The sequence below is a fragment of the Notothenia coriiceps genome, unplaced genomic scaffold, assembly GCF_000735185.1.
Source record: "Notothenia coriiceps isolate Sejong01 unplaced genomic scaffold, NC01 NC01_scaffold00027564, whole genome shotgun sequence".
Classification (NCBI taxonomy): domain Eukaryota; kingdom Metazoa; phylum Chordata; class Actinopteri; order Perciformes; family Nototheniidae; genus Notothenia; species Notothenia coriiceps.
The window spans coordinates 1-19,626 of record NW_011360265.1 but is presented as its reverse complement, the minus strand read 5'-3'; the positions used below and the strand labels follow the sequence as shown (position 1 = coordinate 19,626).

Below are 19,626 nucleotides of genomic sequence, written 5' to 3'. Positions count from 1 at the left end.
ATATCAAATTCAAAGTCAACTTTATTGTCAATCTCAAAATATGTTTGTACACACAGAAAGATCGAAATTCTGTTTCCCACAGTCCCGAGGTATATAAAAATCTCACACATTAAAATACAAGAACACTCAATAATTTTCAAAAGAACCGTTTATTTCAGTAAGCAGGATATAAAAAAAGATGACCCAGGAAATAATTGGGAGGAAAGTTATGAATGGAGTGTTTTACTGCTTTTTTTCCCTTTTGGATTATTTGTATGTGTTCCTTTTATATACCGATACATCTGCTGCATAGAAGAAAACTAAATGTTATTAAAAATCCTCATTACAGTCATCAAAACAGCATTTAGAGATACTGACTCAGTGAGCATGTGTAGCAACATCTAAACTGAGATGGTGCCCATGTGCCAGGGCAACATCAAGTGAGGGGCATGCAGCGCTGTCAAACTGAGCAAGCAAGAATCTGATATCATTTCCAGCCCTGCACCCTTCCCCCTTTACGCTGTGTGATGAGATTCCCCTGCTGAATAATAGCCACTCTGTTTGCCCCCCTCTCTCATTTCTCTCCGTCACACACAGTTTCTGGTTGGGAGGGGGTTGGGCGTTAGCTAAGTGCCATGACAATTCTCAGCATGGATCGTGATGGGAGATTGAGCGTTACAATGGTGTGACCAATTGGCATTCTCGTGAATCCTTCAGGCCTTTGACATGAGAAGCAGGCAAAATTACCTCACTTCCACCCGAACACAGCTTCAGCAAAATGGCCCTTTAAAACCCACTAAAGTGCCATGCTGGGACTTTTTCCCCTCATCATAGACACAGGAAGAGTGTAAATTGTTTTGAAATCTTTAATTTAATTCAACACGTTTAATAGAAATGTCAAAGGGGAAGCTTTTTGAGGGGGTAACACAAGGGATGAAAAAAAATGGGTGACAAATGGAAGGGGAGGCAGAGAGGAAGCTACAGTGTGAGAATGTGAGAGATATAAAGGGACGGGGTCAGTTCACTTGATGCAGTACAATAGCAAGTGGAAAGAGAAGAGGCCCCTGTCTATTTAGGCAGAAATGCAATGCAGACTATAATAATGCAGGAATCAAGAATGTGTCTACTGGTTTACCGCTATCTCAGCACAGGCCAACTTTGAAGGGGAACATCCAAGTTTCTGCACAGATGCAGCTCGAAGCAGTAATGTTATGGCTAAAAACCCAACCAGTGAAGGGTGTTGATAGTCAGGCCACAGCCTTAAAAAGACTGTAGCGTGAAACACTTGTTTTTCTCCTTATTTCTCAAGATACCCATAAAGGATTCTCATGATTATGTCTCATAATGATCTCAATTACATGTGTTTTCTTATGTATTTGTCTAATAAATATTTATTGTTATTGTTGCTCAAAAGTCTGTTTCATAGCGATAACTTGGCGACACCTAGCGGACATAAGTGGGAACTGCGCGGACTTATTCACGTACACTTGTAAAATCACTTGAGGGAAATACAATAACAATGCCTGCAAATGCTCAAAAGTTGTCCCAACGTATAACTTAAATAACGCACTTAAAATATGTTTCACTCTGGGGGCGTTTGGGTGGGAGTTAAGCCCTTTCAGGTGAAGAAAGAGGGTAACACCCCAAAGGGTCCTGAGCGCACCTGAAACCAGCCGAGCCTTCTTTGAGTTTCTTTGTTTTATTTCGACATGCTCGCCAATGTTTGGTCAGACTTTGAGCTGAGCATTAGATCCAGTCTTCAGTCGTTGAGAATATGGTGGCAGGTACAGTTAAATTATATATTTTGTTCGGCCCAAAATTGCATTTTTTGCGTACAGGCAACGTTTGTGGCTAGCTAGGCCACCATAACAAACAGGCTGCGTTGGTCGATATTAACGGTTACGCTAAGACTTCATGTTAGTTTGATAGGACTTAAGGATATTGTACTTTCCTAAACTTACTTGAATGTTCATGTCAGTCGTTTTGATTGTAGACTGCGTATAGTATTTCACATATTCAGATTTAACATTTATGTAATTTAACATGTAAGGAAACAGTTAGTTTTAAGAACTTTTTTAATTTACTTGATTTTAACAAGCAGCTTTTGAACATGTTTTAAATTTGTGAAATTAATGTTTACCTTTTGTTAGGATTATCATGTGTTTATTTATAATAATAAAATAAAAAGATTCAAAGAGTAATTTACTTAAATTAGCAACGTTACAGCAACCAAAACAAGCTGATATATGAAGATAACAAGAATTAACCTTTCACATCTGCAAATCAAATCAAATAGGAACTCAGATACTGTGTGTGTGTGTGTGTGTGTGTGTGTGTGTGTGTGCACACACACACACACGCCCCTACACACAGCACTGTGGTTGATGTGGTTATCATCATCTAGCTCCCACAAGCGGCCTGTTAACTCAGATACCCGGAAAACAAGATGTGCTGCATTTGTGTGGTGCAACACAGTGACACTCAGACACGAGACACGCACTCCCACAAAGACAAACATTTAGTTTAAACAAGAGCTACTAGCAATAGTTTGCTCTTTGCTGTCATTGTGTGAACTCAGTGTAACAGAGGATACTAATATGCACTGTGTACTTTGGACTTGAAGTGAATCTGTGAAGTTTTAGAGCACCAGGTATGAGTTTCCTCCCTTCTTTCGTGTTTTCACGGGGGACATTTGTAGATTGAGTTTGTGGTGAGTGATTGAATGCGAACAACTGCAGTGAGTCTTGAACTGGGGACCCTGTGACCCGACCACCACAACCTGTGCTTTTACATTTCCTGACCTAAAGGCTGGGTTTTCTTGTGAAGTGCTCAATGTGACGCTTAGGGAGAGGTTTCAAATCACAGATGTGTAAAGGATGGTTGAGATTCTACACCAATTTTTTGCTGTATTGTAAACTGGCTATTTGAGACGTGTTTGGTACTCCATGTGTGTTGTGTCAACCTTGTCTCTCTAAGCCAGAATTGTGACTTTTAACAAAAAAAGGAACTGGGATGCAGAGGAAGTTAGTCAATAATGCTAACCAAGATTTCTCAATACGTCTAATGTCAATGGCCATTTAGCTTGAAATATTGCAACATGTCTATGTTTTTAATATATTTTAAGGCAATTACTTTAGGATACTGTAGATGGGTGTTTTATGCAAAACAGCTGACACTGATTATTGTGACACTAACATTGTGAGTCCCTTACTTTTCATAAGGGTTCACTTTTCAACCTATTTCTTCGAATTCTGATTCTCATTCCATAGAAGAAGTGTATCTACTCCCTTTCTTTCACAGAAATAGAGAAACGTGCCCATGACATCACTTCCTCTTGTCAAGTTAGAGCAAAGCATTGCCCATGAATCTGTGTGTCGTGCAATTGTCAACCTAAGCATCTGTTGATATCTTTTTGTTTTATTCAACAGGCTGCCTTCCCCATATCTGTGCCTCCTTCCATGGCTGCCGATGACTACAACCCTGTAAGTGTTCCTTCCTTTTTTAAATTCTGACATTCAATCAGGCAGAGGTTGCCTTGTTCTCACAAATGATGTTATAGATACCCTGCTCTCTCTCTCAACTACTTCTGCTTCTTCTATTTTATGATGGAAAAGTTAAATATTTATAGGAAGAAGGGGTTTATACGCCTAGCTGGTTTTTGTGCAGTCTGGTTTCTCTTGGTGTATTTAGTTGAAGGCTAAGAGAAAAGGAGAGCAGAGAGAGTCACAGTTCAGGATGTTACAGAGGAGTGGGGGTGTGTTAATGTGTGTGTGGGGAGATAGAGAGAACAGCAGCTTGAAAATGTATGTGACAATCGATGTGAGAAACAGGATGTTATAGAGAGCCTCTTCTTCTTAGCGTTTAGGTCTGAGACTAGCACATGTCTTCCTCTCGTCTCTGACCTAACTTTTGTCTCCTTCTGAAGGTCTCCCTCCGACACAAATCCAAGAGGAAGATTCGAGGAGGTAAGTTGTCACTCTTGGGCTCCCATCACCTTGTCTCTGTAATTTCGACCCTCTGTGGGCGTTTTAGAAGTGGCAGGGCAATTGGTGTGTGCAGAGGTCTTTAGGCACGATCAGTTCTGCTCACTTCGCTATTTAAGCCCTCTGCGTATGTGTCTTTGAGAGGATAACTCAAGATTTTATGTTGTTATTTATATCTTGCTGATTCATAACTGGAACAGGTAGGCTAAATGTGGCTTGCACTTTTGAATTCTAGATTTAGGTGTTATTTTAAGAATTTTCTTTGCTTATTGACCAAAAGCATTGGCCTATTTTGACTGGAATGGAAATGTTTGGTCTGTTTGACATTTCGTTTTTTGCAACTTGTTGCTTCCTCTAACGCTATATTCGCGATCAAAACTGGTTTTGCTTCTCTGCGGACAAAAAGCGGAGGAGGTCTCAGTGTTTTAGTTTGTTTTCTGTGCACACAGGCAATGGTACAATGAGCAGGAGGCGGATCTCGGTCAAAGAGCTGGGTCAGCCGGACCACCAGGGCTGGCTGTACAGGAAGAAAGAGAGCAAAGGCTTCCTGGGCATCAAATGGAAGAAGTACTGGTTTGTGCTGAAGAAGACGGCTCTGTACTGGTACAACAACCAGCTGGTGAGTTAAACACCTTTTATGATGCATGCATATATGTTTAGCTTCTGTCACGCAGCTCATCACTGTGCACAAGAAAACGTCAGCATCTTTAGTTCTGCAAACCACTAGCTACTCTCAAGTGTCTGTTTCTCTGTCTGATTTGGTAACTTTTGAACTTCCTTTCTCTTTCGAATTGTCTATGTTCTTCTTTCTGGTTGGCACATTACTAGGTATATATATATATATATATATATAATATATTTTATTTTATACATGTTACAATATTATTGGTAATATACTTCCCTCTATGCTGCTGTTTTAAATAATAAGGGTGGGGATATTCTGTATTTCTATTATGTCAACAAATCAACAAAGCAGCTATGATTTTGTCAGTGGATCAAAAACCTGAACATGAAAATATATATTGTTTTATAGCTTTTGGCAAACAGGAGTAATACGTGCATTTGTAGGGGACTATCTTCAGTAGTGGATGTATACATTTAGTGCTCTAGTAGTGAGTAATAAAACAGCAGGATGATGTAGTTGGGATTGTCTCAAAATAAACTACAATGCCCATATTCGTTGCAGTGACTAAGGCTTACACCAAGTGCGTCATTGGACCTTACATGTGTGTGTTGTAACAGTGGAGGTATGCAGCGTAGGTAAAGAAAACTGGTTTAAACCATGTTAAAAATTCATGAACTTTCAACAAAAATGAAGTCGGGCAGTAACTCTTTTGAGTTGTAAATAATACATATCTGTTTGCTGTTTGACGCAGTAAACAGTGACATGCATTCAATTGTGATCTGTATATATGTTGACTGTAATTAGAAAAAAAATCATATTGGATTATATATAATATATAGACACGTTTCTTTTCTCATGCAAGCTTTTAAAAGAAAGTATGAAAGAAAATTACTTTTTTACAGATGTTTTAAACAAGATCCATCATTTTATTCTAAATGAGAATCTACACACTGATGTATTTCATTTGTTTTTTAAAGTTATATATAAAGTACTGCAGTGTCTTACTTGCAACATTAAGCCAAAACAAAGCTACAGGCACAAATCCATCCATTGTATCAGCTCTAATGTTATTTCAGTTCAGTAGTAGTTGCTTAATTTCTTTTTACAAACTACAGCAAAACCCCTATAAAACAATCTTGAAACAGCATTTTTCTAACACATCACCAGCACAGCACTTATTGTGTCACACAAGCCCACTCACTGTAAGGCAGCAGATGAGTCATTCTGCCACAGCTGTCTCTGTAGGAACTGGCACACAGTGTCACTGAGTTTCCTGAATGTGACGGTGCCACTAATAACCCTGTCAGAATCCGATACTGCCATCATGTAACCAGTGCTCCTGATTTACTGGCACCGTGTCCTCATCTGATCTAGTCTGTCATCATAACACAGTGGGAGAAAATAGAAGAAGTTAGCCTCCTGCAATTGAAACAGCAGGTTTCATTGTCAAGGAAGTGGTTTTGACTTTTTACGCTTCGTTTTAACGCTCACTGTTGTTCAATCTGTGTGTCACAGGCGGAAAAGGCTGAGGGCTACATTGACCTCGCAAACTTCATGATCGACCGAGCCATAGAATGCAAGAAGAAACAGTAAGCTCGTAGTTTCCGGTTAATCTCAGTCAGATTCTATAAGCCACACACCACCAGTGGTTCTAATTTAAAAGGAAATATCTGTTATCTATTAAAAGACCTTGATGACCTAGAAAGATAGACAGTCTATAGACTTCAAACCACCGGAAAATGATTAATGAAGTGAAATAAAGATATCATTAATCTCACACTTTACATAAGTTCCAGTAGAAACTCCTTTCATTATGCCTAAACTGTTCCATTTACTTTTTCTGATGCAGTGCGTTCAAGGCCTGCCACCCACAAGTCATGATGTTTTATTTCGCTGCTGAGAGCCATGAAGACATGAACCTGTAAGTCACACAAGAGTTCAACATTGTATGTATTCATCCTGAAAAAGTATTGTCTTGTTTTGTCAAATGTAATTGACCTGAATACTCTTTTTCTTTTTTTTTAGGTGGTTGAATAAGCTCGGGTTAGCCTCCATTAAGTATGAGCCAACAGAACAAAACACGGCAGTTGGTGAGAACCCATGACAATCAGAAATGTTCTGCTCTTGAATGTTTTGTCAACAACAACATGTTTTATTACTTAGAGAAGGGGCCTTTTTCAAGGCTTCACATAAATGCTTTTCTGAATTAATTCAATAGCTGCTACAGAAGCAGTTGTTGAACACTTGCAGCACTTACCAGCAGTATATAACAGTCAATTAAGCAACAACGAGAGGGTTAGGGTTAGAGGGGAAATAAGATGAGGCTGATCTGAAATATGCAAGATAAGGATTCTGGCTTTATGTATCATCTTGTGAAATCTCACTTTGCGTGTGTTTTCAAAGCAGAGTGTTACAGTGAAGCCAGTGACCACGAAGAAGCTGAAAGCACAGAGATTCCCCCTCCACCGTACTCTGAACAAACCCTGAGGGACTCCGTGGATGCACCCGTCCCACCTGGAAGCACAAATCAGGTCTGTATATTTTTCATTTGGTTGCACATTTCCAAGTCTAATACAAGTTTAGCCAAACTTAGAATTGATGTGGGATAACTAAGTCTGACCGTAGTGAATTTGTTTTCCAGGGTACACTTCCTCCCCCCTATTCCTCCGCAGTCCCCAGCGAAGCCACCGGCTCACTCTCCTCCCCCGTCAGCACCATGACATCACATAGCTCCACCTCCTCGCTCGCCAAGCACCGGCAGTCCTGGTTGGACCTGGTCTCCCAAGCACCCCCTCCAACTGGGGAAACGGCAGTGGTGTGCTCAGTTCAAGTACACTCACCCCGGCTCCCACAAGGGGAGGTTGAGGAAGAGGAGGACCCCCAGGTGTCGGAGAGCTCCTCTCATCAGGATTCTCTGGAAGCGGGGTCCCACGAAGAAAGCCCTGCTGCGGAGGGGAATGCTACAAGGGTCGTTTCAGGGGCTGAGAGTGAAGGTGAGAATTTGTTTTAGTTTTTTTATTAATTCTGTTTTTTTTTGCATTTTATGTAAAGGAGATTGCATTTTAGATTTCTACTGTGTCATTTCCACTTGTAAAATAATTGTGCTAGCAGAGAAGATTTCCTGTTTCTCACAACTTTGTTTATCAAGGCAGATATAATTGGTCAACTGCTTAGAAATGGACCGCCCCTTAGCCTATCACGTATGTGTTTTAGATGATGCAATAGAAGCATGAGTGTTGCGTAGTGATGTCACTGTGGAAGTAAACTAAGAAGTACAAAGGAGGCGTTTCAGGAAGGGGATAGTGTGTTGAAGAGAAACTCCCTCTGGAGCGAACTTTGGGATTTTACCCTTTGCAGACCATTTATATGCACAAAAACCTAAACACTATAGGAAAGGTAAAACCTAAAAAAGCATTATAGGGCCCCTGTAAGTAAGGTTTTCTGTTATAAAACAGACAGTTTCTAAATATAATCTTTGTGAAGTTACAGTATATTGTGATGATACAGTACTGTGTTATCTTGTTGCAGGGGATCGTGGGAACAGCTCAGATGAGATGGAGAAGCTGTATATTCGTCTAAAAGAGGCCAGCCTCTCGCCAATAGGAGACCGTAAACCATCCACGAAAAGGGAGTTTAGGGCCTCCTTTGTAAAACGCTGTAAAAACCACACTGTCAATGATAAATTGCACCATATCAGGACCCTCAACAGCACATTAAAGGTAAATATTCAGTTTTATGGTCTGTTTATTGCACGCCATTTCATTACAGCTTGTGTGTGAATTGCAGAAGTATGTCGATTATTTGTGAATTGGGGAGCTTTGTGCAATTATTTTACTGTTTCCTATTTTTTTTCTCTCCTTTTGTTGCACAGTCAAAAGAGGCAGACCTAAATGCAATAGAGCAGGTGTTGACTGAACCCGGGCTTACCTCAGAAAAGTTCAGAGAGTGGAAAGAGGCCAATGGACCCTTGCTGCAGGAGATCTGCGTTAAACATGACCAGCAGGTGGAACCAGAGGCCACAAAAGCTGCAGCGTCAGTCATTGCTGTTCCTGTTGTCGAGACCAGTTTATAAGGAATCCTCGTGACTGCTTTTACTGGACTCAGAGACCTCACACTCACATACTGTGGACACACACACTGCTGTATTCAATTAAGACTACTGTTCCATGTCAGTGGTTTGTAAGTGCTATTCAACAAGTAACTGGATCAATGAAGAGTTGTGTTTTTAGTTCCTTATTGGACATTATATGATTAGCAGGTCGCGTTAAAATGTGAAACGTGTCTTAGTATTACTTTTACTGTTCGATTTGTAAGATCAGCTCATTTTACAGATTGTTTTTATGATGTAATTATGTGAACCTGTGCATATTTTTGGAATGATGGAGTACGTTGTAATAATGGATCCATTGTTTTCTGCGTGGAAACACTTGTTTTTACTGTATGTTTTATCTACTTTGACTTCATCAGTAGTAAACACATTTAAACTGTTACTGTTCAGTCAATTATTGGTGCCATGCACCTTCACTGCCTGTTACACATGTGTTTTACAGCGACTGTTTTAAATGATTGGTGCATGTTCTTCGCCCTGTAACTGATATCATCCTACTTATCATTCCACACTGAACACTGGGGCCACCACTAACTGAATAAATGTTGTCGTGATAACTTTTGGGTTTTCACTTTTAAAGAGTCAAAGTTTCTATTGATTGTACTCTCACGTAATTTAAAGCAAAGACATAAGAAATCAAATCTAGAACATAAAACCGTAATGCAAACCTGCTTTGGCATTTTTCAAACACAAACATCAACAACTTAATTTATATTTTATATTGACGTGAAAAATACTTTAATACCAACATATATTGTCTACTTGACTTAAGGTAGGATGTAGTAGTATTGTTAGCATAGAATACATGACTGATCATTCTCAGGAAAAAAAACCGTTAATATTGTCCTTTAAGATAGACCACCGCAGGCTTTTATAGTGTAGATTTTCCCCTCTATCACTTATAAGCACAGCCACAGCTCCAGAGAGCAACAGGTTTAGGAGAGCTAGAAGGTGGCCAAACCAAGCTCCAGGCACAAAGATGCATTTTTTATAAACTATGTTTTATATGTTGTTCATATTAAATATTAACTGTGAATATTTGTACATGGATGTGTGACATTGATTCTCTGTGATCTCGATTCTGGTATGAAAGACATTTCAGATTGTGCCTATTTGTATACAGGGAAATAAAGTGTTATCAAAAAAATGTAAAATGGTATGTGGTCATTGCAAACATATATGATTCTGACTTCGTGTACAATAATTCTCGTGATGTTTATTTGGATCATAGCTTGTATAGCTACAAGAAAGCAAAGGGACTTTTTGGTACTCCTTTAGCCTCCCGAAACTGACGCTAGGGGTCGTCGGTCTCTACCAGGTCTCTACAGATTGTCTATTGAGGTTATGCGCCATATTGGCAGTCTCCTCCATCTCGCCAAACGTCGAGCATGCATGTCTGTAACCGGTTATTGAGGTGATATCTTTAAACATTTGCAGTCATCTACGTGCAACACTATGGAGGCCGTCAAATCATTTAACAATGAGGTTTGTTTTTACCCGTTTCGCAACCTTGAAAACACCGAGAGTAGAAAATGTTTTATTATTAACGTTTGCGCTAGCTCGTATGCTAACATTAGCATCAAATAGCAGAAAGGGAGAGGAGGGCAGTCCCACACAAGGCCTCAGGCTTTTCACAACATTACAGCGATAACGTTACGCTATTCTGATTCTGAATTATATTAACTGTACTATCTATAGTTGTGAAGAGAATATATTTCTCAACACACATCTTGTTTGGTTGCCAGTCAATGAGCAAATATTTCCACACTGGTGCTAACGTTAACTAACTAGCTGCCGCTAGCTACAACAAGTTAGCCAAACCGTAACTTGGAGAGCTAACTAACTAATATGGACGTGCGTGAACTACTCCGCACTCAAATCCCTTTTACCAGATAATAATTCCCACTTAAATCTGACTGTACTAGCGTTAGCTTCCTGCAATGTAGCTGTTGCACAGAATACAAATGACTTGAGATAACCTTGTTCAATTATATAGCTAGCCATTAGAAGGCTAACAGCTAATAGCTGACCCATTTGAATGCATTGACAAGAAAGTCTGTGCTTTGGCAATGTATATCAGGGTTAATGCTGACCTCACCATGCACTCGTAATTTACAACACGAATATGATTCCACAGCATTTACATCGTGTATGGTATTATGATAAAATCAAAACAAATAACATACGAGTCAGAGGCAAGACAACTATCGTTACATCGTCTCAGTATGAACCCGTTGGCTCTCACCACAAATATTCAAAATTAAGGTTCACAGACGAGAGGGGATGATGCTTTGGGCCACTGCTTGTTAGTTTAGTGATTTATGTTATGTTTTAGTAGTTACATATTATAACACATTGTTTTGTCTTTTGTCTCATTTCAATTTTTTAGCTGTACTCATTGAATGAGTACAAGCCACCCATCTCCAAGGCCAAGATGACACAGATCACCAAATCTGGAATCAAAGCTATAAAAGTAAGTATGTAGCTATAAAGGATAAGGCAGGTAAAAGGGAATAAAGAAATGGTCATCAATGGTCAAAACCTATTTTCATATTCTCATGAGAAATATATAAATGAGCATTTCTGTTACTAAGAAAAAGGGAGGCCGTGTTTGTAGATATTTAGTAATCTAACATGTAAACGAAAGAGGAACATGTATAATCTAGACTCATATTCATCACAACAACAATAAAATTAACAGAAAAAAAGCCTACAAACTCCTCCACACTACCTAGTTCTTGGTTTTAGACATCCCACTTACCCCTGTGAATACTGGTTCGTCGACAACCCTTATATTATGCAGTCTTGAACAAGACGGTAAAGGGTTTGTAAGAGTATTTAATTGTCTGCAACTAGATCCAGTGGGACTCCAAACATAACTATGGTGTGACTAGTTAAGGATAAAAATATCAAAGGTGTCAACAATAAGTATCTCGAAGTCTCTAATTTATGGGTTTTGGCACTTTTTTTATTGTGCTTTTTAGTATTGAAAATTCTGACTGCTATACCAGAATGTGGCAGTCTCCTTTTCACTTCATATATTGTACATTATGTCAAATGTAACACAATGTACTATCCAGTACATTAGACAAAAATGCTGGCATATTTTGTGACGTTATATAAAATTTCGCTCTCTAAAGCCACTAATGAAAAGGCGTACAGGATTAATAGTTTTCCCTATTGTCTGCATATGGTACCACAGTAAACTTACAGACACATATGATCAGTTTGAGATTTGGTTTCTATCTCGCCTCACAACATGCAGGGTTTTATTTAAAAAAATTACATTATCTAGGAATCGTGATGTAGTGGAAGACTCGGATCACCCTGAACACTCGGCCAGTTGGACATATTCACAGAGCACACTGGTGTTGAGAGGGTCTCAAGCCCTCAAAAGAATCATTATAAGCTTTACTGTTGTAACAAAAGTAAAGTTCGATTATGCAATAAAAGACATTTTAACTTTCAATCAGTCAGTGGTAAAAAAAAATTTGAACGTAAGTAAAACATCTTTGTTTTTTCTGTCTATACAAAAGCAAACACATGTTTCGCTTTAGTTATAGCAGCAGGCCCTTTTCATAACAGATATTATCATTTTGAATTGTAAGAAATGCAAAGATTGTAAGTCCTAAACCCTTGTAAGTTTATACTAATCCTCTTGTATCTACATAGATAAAAACAACCGTGGAATTACTTTTAGGTGTGAATGGTACTATGGACGGGTTAAACATTTGAGCTAAACGGTGTTACCAGTAGCGGTTAATATGCAAGTATTTTCCTACGGTGCAACACAGCCGCTTGCGTCTTCTGCCAGTCTTTAAACTGAAAACACTCAGTCACAGTGCTGCTGTGTAGTCCCCCGTGTTTGGTAGCACTGCAATATACACAAGACTGTAGTTACACTTGGCAAACAGGAGAAACTGGACTTTTGGGGCTGTGGTTGTGCATTTTAAATCGAGTGAAAGTGAGCCGTCATGTGACCGTGGTAAAACAGCTGCAGTAAAGCATCCTGAAAGCATCAATCATTGGCAATGGCTGAATTTAAACACATCATAACTTTTGACCTATAACGTCATAATCTCTAGGCCGAAACCTGTTGGTGCGTTTTGTCTGCCACGGTGTTTCTTTGATATTGATGTTACTAGGGTTTGTTTAAATACATATTGAAGATAATTTTATGGAGACCTAATTTGCTTGATCTTCTGATATATAAAGAGTATAATAATACTAGCAATCTTCAGGGAAATCTGTTTCCGTATAACTTTTAATCTAATATATGCGGTATTTAATAGATAATAGTCGAGATTTCTTGTTATATTAAGATTTCTCGTTGCCAGAAAGACACTTTCTGTAATTCCTGTAAGGCCTTCTTGGTTTCGTGAAACCTGGTCCTCTCAGAGAAAAAGCTGCTAAAAATCATCCTGAATTATAAAAGTGCTCTTAGAGAATTTTAATGGATGCAGGCAAAGAATGACAATATTATTCTATATTCTTTTATTATTATAAAATCTGAATTATTTGAGGATTGCAAGGCCTGACAGCCAGTCCAGGAATCCAGTCTTTAACAATGAATCTCCTGACAGTGTGTGTTCTTGTCCTGTTTTGTACTCTAAAGGAACTGCTGTGCTTTATTTTGATGTGAATAACACCCGTTTCCCCTTCCCTCAGCAGCTCTCCCAGCTCCCCCAAAGCACTGAAAGTGAAGCAGGAGGATGGGGTGGAGAGAGTTACAAAGAGATAAGAGAATCCCTAACCAGCTTAGGTAGGAGGATGGGTTGTTTCAAAAGGAAGATGGAAGATTTTTAAATCATTAAAAAACGTAATCTTGCTCCCACACACCCTAAAAAGCGGGGATTTTGCTGTTGCATATTCTTATAATGCATTGGTCAACGCTGGCTTTGCTCTTCTGATTTTGTTGGAAGTTGAAGGTGAAATATAGTTCATTTTGAATTGTCTGATGACAGTTTGTGGTTTGTGGTGTAATTACTGCATATTTATCTTTGATAGTCAAATCAGAACATTTCCTTTTTTCATGCTGCATCCTCATGGATTTATATTCAGGAGTTGTGAGGATGCAAAGACACATGTTGCCATCGGTGATTTAACATGTTGGCTTTTGGATATGATCCAAATTCTTTAAAGTGCTGCTTTCACAGTAAACACACAGTTTGCACATAGATATTTTTGGGGCTTCATAAAACCCACTTTGTGTAGAATCTTTGAGAGTTGGTACTCATTGGATAGTAAACCTCTTGAGTGTCACATTTAATACATTACCGTATTTGTTGACACAGTAATTTAGTTCCCTTAGAGTTGTGTGTGACACGCTGCATAAACACTGACTGTTTGTTTTGACAGGGGAGCAGTGACTCATGTCTTGTGTACACATACACACGGTGTGGCTGTGTTTTTCATACTGGCACACACATAGCATAGGTTGCGAGAGTACAAGGAACATGTCAAATCTGCTGACATATTTTAGTATTTAAGACACAATTTCCATTATTAAATTAAATTAAAGCATATCATAGAGCAAATTTTGTTCCTATTAATTTCACTGCACCGTGAAATAAACGCTTTCTTGACCTGCCAAAAAACATAATGTAGGTTCCAATGTACTCAATAGATGATGCTCTTGCAAAGCAAATCTACATGCCACTTTAATATTTTACCAGCATTTGGTAAGTGGCTTATTTTGTACCCTGCTCCACTGGCTCACCTTAGTGACACGCTAACTGAATACTTTAGCTTTGTTCTTGTATATATTAATATATATATTTAAAGCATTACTTTTCCTAATTACTTCCTGTAATGTTTGGTGACATGATTACGAATTCTTGAAAGTTCCATCCATTTTGCGTTGGTGAAAAGAACAATAGTCTAATGTCCTGATGGGGCAACAGGATGCAGAGAGTAACTGCAATTCCCCCCCCCCCCCCCCATGCTGGATTGCAATGCTAGGCCTGCTGGTTAGTGAAATGCAAGCGGCACTCTACTTTTAGTCTGGCGCTCTATTGATGTTTTATTTCTTGAACTTTTATTTTGAAGTGCTAGCCTTTTAGAGTTGCTGTAATTTACTTTTTTATTAAAACATTCTGATGGCTTTGCTGAAGTTTATTGCCACTTTGAACAGATAGTCACTTGACTAATTGTTGTCGGTTGATATTCATTCTAATAGTGCTATCACAGCAACTGATCAGATTACACATTGATTCTGAAATGAAACAATTTCAATACCCGTTGGTCTGCTCTTTCATTTGAGAGCACACAAACAGCAGGCCAGAGTTCCCGTTCCTGAACAGTAACTTACAATAACAAATAAATAAACGGAGCGCTCTCTCCCTCTCCTGACAGCACGTCAGTATCATGCAGCTCGCGGATCAGTAATGAGTGACCCGACAGTAAAACTAAACATATCTATAACTAGATTAGGTAGTTTGAGAGGTAATTAAAATAGCTACGTGTGATATTCTAACCGGAAGTGTGTGTTTTGTCCGCTCACCGCTGCATGTGATCATGCGGAGCTGCGTGTCGACTCGTCAGCAGCAGCTGATCTCTCTCTCCCGTCAGATTAGACTTCACTCGCGTTTATGTCCATATCGATCAGATCTAGCTAGTTCTAGCTAATGATGTGACTACCTGCTTATTAAAAGACACCTAAACAATAAGCGTTGCTATGCAACCGGGTGAGGCCGCAAAGTATAGCGCAGCATTATGCATTTGTTTACATGCCCACCGGAACCTCGAGGCATTACCAACAGATCAACGCACAATCAACCCATACAGGACATCTCTTTCTCCACATTAAGTGTTAGACATTAGAATTGACTATTCTTGTCTGTCACATAAGTAGCGCAAGTTGCACAACTGATGCGGTATTGCGCTAAATGGAAATTATTTTGACCGGACACTTTGACCGGAGAGATTTAGATTTGCTGGTCTTCAGCATATTTGACCAGTCATAGTCCGGTAATTACCGGCTAACGGGAACTCTGCAGCAGGTCATGCGTCCTGCCCGATCAGCTCAATTAGTTAAACATGGGCACGGGGGCTTCCATTCAGAACTCAAATGGACCAAACTTGCTTGCCCAACTGCTTTTAAACTAAAGATGATCTTCTCTCGTTGAGTTTCTTGCCACTGTGTTGTAAGTTGTTTCCCTCTTTTCTGCAAACAGAAAGAGGAGGGCTGTGATGAATACAATCTCAAAAACGATCCTCCTGAAATGTTATGCAGATGATTTGGTTTATGCATGATTTACACGTGATTCCATCCCGAGTAAGTGCATTTGTCAAATGCCACTATTATCCCTCAATTGAGATTTACTTAGTAGAATGTATTGCGCTTTCAATCTGTCGTTTCTTATCTCTGGCCCCACCTTTGATAGCAAAACAACCGTGACTAACATTCACAAAGTATGAAAGCTCATCTAGGATAAGTTAAATCTTTTTATAATTTATATCGACTGTTAAAAGCACTTCTACGTTAAACTCAAAATAGTTACATTTACAATAAACATTATCCCTTTTTATGTAAATGTTTAGCTTGTTGCCATAAACGATCAAATAACGGCCAGAGCCTTAATGTGCTTAACCGAAAAAAGAAAAAGTATTTGAATTGGAGGCCTTTTCTTTCCTCAGTATTATAATAAGATTCGACAAGTGATCTCTTGCTTTCCTCAGTTCATTTGCTGGTTTGTTTCCTGATATCATTGATGTAACCCCTGTTTATAACATGCCAACACAGTGCTGGCAGCAGTATTATGACACCAGCTGTCCCTGAAATTCGGGGGTATCCGTTTCTTTGTTTGGCAAAACTGTCAAAGCCATCACATGCTTTTTATTGACTCTTGCTGTAAATGAATAAATAGAGGGAAAGTGCAAATAACCACCTTATCCGGCTCCACAGCCCTTCCAAGTGACACCTCATCTTTCTGACTCCCATGTTAACCAAGTATAAGTCTTTCCTCTTTGACGTTGTGCGGAGTTGAGTCTGATAGTAATTTGTCACGAGGTGCTTGGGGTTGACCTCATTCAGGAAATATTGACATTGGGTCATGTCGCAGTAGAAAAATCACAGGTGTAAATATTAAAATGGCTAACTGGTATTGTGCATAATGACTCACTCTAATACTGTCACTGCTCCATTCGACACTTCAGTGCAACATCATTTACATTAGTTACACAATTAGCTGATTTTACCAGTTGAAATGTCTGCATTGAAAAGGCCTTTTTATATGTTTGTGCATATGTCTGTTCAACAGCACTTGTTAGATACAAAGCTTTAAAATATACAACATTTGGGACTGTTGTCCAAAGGCTGGTTCTTGTTATTGATGCCTACAATCCTTTCCGCTCCGTTTCCTGTCCCCCCTGCCTTTCACCAAGTTAATTCAGCAGAAATATGCTTGTTTAGGCCAGATATATATCATCTTTGTTATTCTTATTATTGCATGATGTCTGGGAACATTGCATCATTCTCAGAATAGTTCTACACCCCTTTGCCTTGAGCGAGGTCTATTAACTGGTGCAACCTAAAAAACCTAGGAGGGTGTGCAGATGTAAACATAGTGAGGTTTGTTAAACTTTAGAGCTCTGACTGTCCAATTCTGTTGAGCAGATCAGGTGATGCAGACATTCTGAAAATGTGTAATTTTATGATCTTATAAAATGTTTGCTAAACATTTTTTGTAGCAGGAACATTTAGAATATTCCAACATACATCCTACTGATTTTTACAGCCTTCGTATTTCTCCTCTCTGGCTGCAGTAAGGTGTTGACTAAATTGGCAGCCAGATATATTTCTGTCAATTCAAATAGAACATGTGGGTTTTCAATATAAGAAGCAAACTGCAACAAAATATCAACGCTTATATAAACACAAGCCTGGCTTATGGCATTTTCAAAGTGTTCTTATTTGTGGCTCAATCTGTTGAAAAGTATTAATGAGTGGCTTAAAATGTTAATGTTTTTTTGTTGTTAATTTTTGACATTCTAGCATACTCCATCTAACAGACAGAAATAGTCAGAGGGATTGCCAACAGTACTGTCTGTAAGCAATAAGACTGTTTTCTAAAGATTAACATCTCCCAGCAGGAAACATTGTTTCCTTGAGCATTCAGAGATTAATTTATATTTGTTGAGCTTAAACCCAGAATGCATCCATGGCAACAGGTTGCTGCATAAGCCCAAGCGCGTAAAGCATGTAAGCATGTTATATTATATAACTTCTTAATATGTTAACCGCTAGGTTTTTCCTATTGTGAACTATTTGCAGGACAGTGTTGTGGATAAATGAATGGTGCCCGCTTGTAATTGTGGTTCATTACAACAAGCATATACCTCCTCATAAGAAAACTATGCAAAAAGAAAGGGCCAGCATTTCTATGTGGACACCATCAGTGCTCATGCTGATTTGTCTTTACTTGAGATGTTAATGGCATTTACATGGTTATAAACTGCCTATTGCATTTGCTCCAGTCTTAGGTTGTCTTATCTTTTACCAAACTTTAAACCTGTATTATTTATTATGACAGTCACTTATGTAGCTTGAAACATGACCAACATTTTTTGCTCATCTCAGTCCCTCTTCCTTGGTTTGACTCAGCACCTGTAGATTTAAAAAATATTTTGTTACAGAGAATTCAAATGAACTTGAATGTACCTTACCAAGATAATGTAGCGATGTCTAACGGTGAATACATTGCTGAATGTGCCGATTTTATAATCACTGGTCAAATCTATTTAAATATAGGCAGGGGTTAAATTGGGATTTGATATGTGGGGGGGCTCTGTGTGGAGAGGGGGGTGTCGAGGATCTCATTATTAGACCTTAAGGGCTATACTGTATATGAGGCCCTAAAGCAACTGCTCCATTATCTGTATCAAATGCACACATTGATGCCACCAAATGACACAATAAAATAGAAAGTAGTAAGTACTACAAATACATTCAAATGAAATCTTAAATTATGAATGTACACACCATTTTTTTTACAAATATCCAAACTTCAAATTGCTATTTTAAATCTAAATTGCTCTGCACACTTGCTAAAGAACCTTTGTGTGAAAAATCTCAGTTCATTTGTAGGGCTGCGAGATTATGGCCAAAAGTATGCTGTACATTTCACTGTAAACGATTGAATCATCACCAAATTCGGTGTTATTATGACCGATCATAACTCAACTTTATGCACACACACATACATTTAGCATGGTTTAGGAAACGGGCTCCGTGTTACAGGACGGGTCAGGGGGGTTGGCGGAACCGCTGCAGACTCTGCACGGAGGAGCAGTGCAGTGTCTGAGAATGTCTGACGAATGTATCAACGATCGATCGGTGCTCTCTAAACATGCCGATCACATGACTTAAAATACATGACACTTTTCTCTGTGCGTGGCAAAAGAAGCTCGCCAAAATGGCTTCACCAGTCTGGCATTATTTTAAGGTGTCCGAAAAAGACAGTAACATAGCGGTATGCAACGTGTGTGAAGCAGAAATCCTGCAGCTCCACCCGCTGTGACGGACCGGTGAGCGGAGCAAAACACACACTAAGAGTTAGACTTTACACACTTAACTATTTGATCTACCTCTGGAACAAGCTAAACTAGTTATAAATGTGTTTATTCTTCACTGTCGGGTCACTCATTACTGGATCAGTGAGCTGCATGAGATGATACTGACATGCTGTCAGGAGAGCAGTGTTGTGCTAGTTACTGAAAACCAGTAACGGGTTACCAGTAACTAGTTACTTCATTTCAAAAGTAACTCGGTTACTTTACTGATTACTTACACCAAAACGCGTGAACAGTAACATATTAGTTACTTAAAAAAAGGGCTCCCATTAATGCCCTTATAGCCTTCATTTCAGTACTGTTATTGCATTGGAGAATAATACAATCTGTTGATCAAGAAATAGCAATACAAATAGTAG

At 39.0% G+C, this 19,626-nt stretch overlaps 2 protein-coding genes across 4 annotated transcripts in view; both read left to right on the top strand.

The window, feature by feature from the left end:
• Window positions 1-9,827, top strand: part of cnksr3 (cnksr family member 3) — a 49,297-nt gene extending 39,470 nt beyond the window's left edge. The window contains exons 16-25 of one of the 2 annotated variants that reach the window (XM_010785350.1): window positions 3,408-3,461; window positions 3,905-3,944; window positions 4,412-4,581; window positions 6,103-6,176; window positions 6,437-6,508; window positions 6,613-6,677; window positions 6,994-7,118; window positions 7,229-7,580; window positions 8,116-8,306; window positions 8,459-9,827. In XM_010785350.1, coding sequence (XP_010783652.1) covers window positions 3,408-3,461; window positions 3,905-3,944; window positions 4,412-4,581; window positions 6,103-6,176; window positions 6,437-6,508; window positions 6,613-6,677; window positions 6,994-7,118; window positions 7,229-7,580; window positions 8,116-8,306; window positions 8,459-8,659 — 1,344 coding nt within the window. In that variant the 3' untranslated portion in view covers window positions 8,660-9,827. Of the gene's footprint in view, window positions 1-3,407; window positions 3,462-3,904; window positions 3,945-4,411; window positions 4,582-6,102; window positions 6,177-6,436; window positions 6,509-6,612; window positions 6,678-6,990; window positions 7,119-7,228; window positions 7,581-8,115; window positions 8,307-8,458 lie in introns of both variants that reach the window. The other variant, XM_010785349.1, reaches the window with a different exon arrangement.
• A 236-nt stretch (window positions 9,828-10,063) lies between these two features.
• On the top strand, window positions 10,064-13,615 carry LOC104957692 (protein SCAF8-like). 2 transcript variants are annotated; one of them, XM_010785348.1, is made up of 3 exons: window positions 10,064-10,180; window positions 11,085-11,168; window positions 13,367-13,615. In XM_010785348.1, exons 1-3 carry the CDS (start codon window positions 10,151-10,153, stop codon window positions 13,499-13,501), a joined length of 249 nt encoding a protein of 82 aa, XP_010783650.1. In that variant the 5' UTR covers window positions 10,064-10,150; the 3' UTR covers window positions 13,502-13,615. The 2 variants fall into 2 exon arrangements, with proteins under 2 accessions (XP_010783650.1, XP_010783649.1); XM_010785347.1 differs by having other exon boundaries at window positions 13,364-13,615.
• The last annotated feature ends 6,011 nt before the right edge of the window (window positions 13,616-19,626 follow it).

What these genes read in the sequence shown, in the direction of transcription:
- LOC104957692 (XM_010785347.1), top strand. Translation starts at nt 10,151, where the DNA reads ATGGAGGCCGTCAAATCATTTAACAATGAG. An exon ending in TCAAATCATTTAACAATGAG is followed by an intron (nt 10,181 to 11,084) that starts GTTTGTTTTTAC and finishes TCAATTTTTTAG; the next exon opens with CTGTACTCATTGAATGAGTA. An exon ending in CTGGAATCAAAGCTATAAAA is followed by an intron (nt 11,169 to 13,363) that starts GTAAGTATGTAG and finishes CCCTTCCCTCAG; the next exon opens with CAGCTCTCCCAGCTCCCCCA.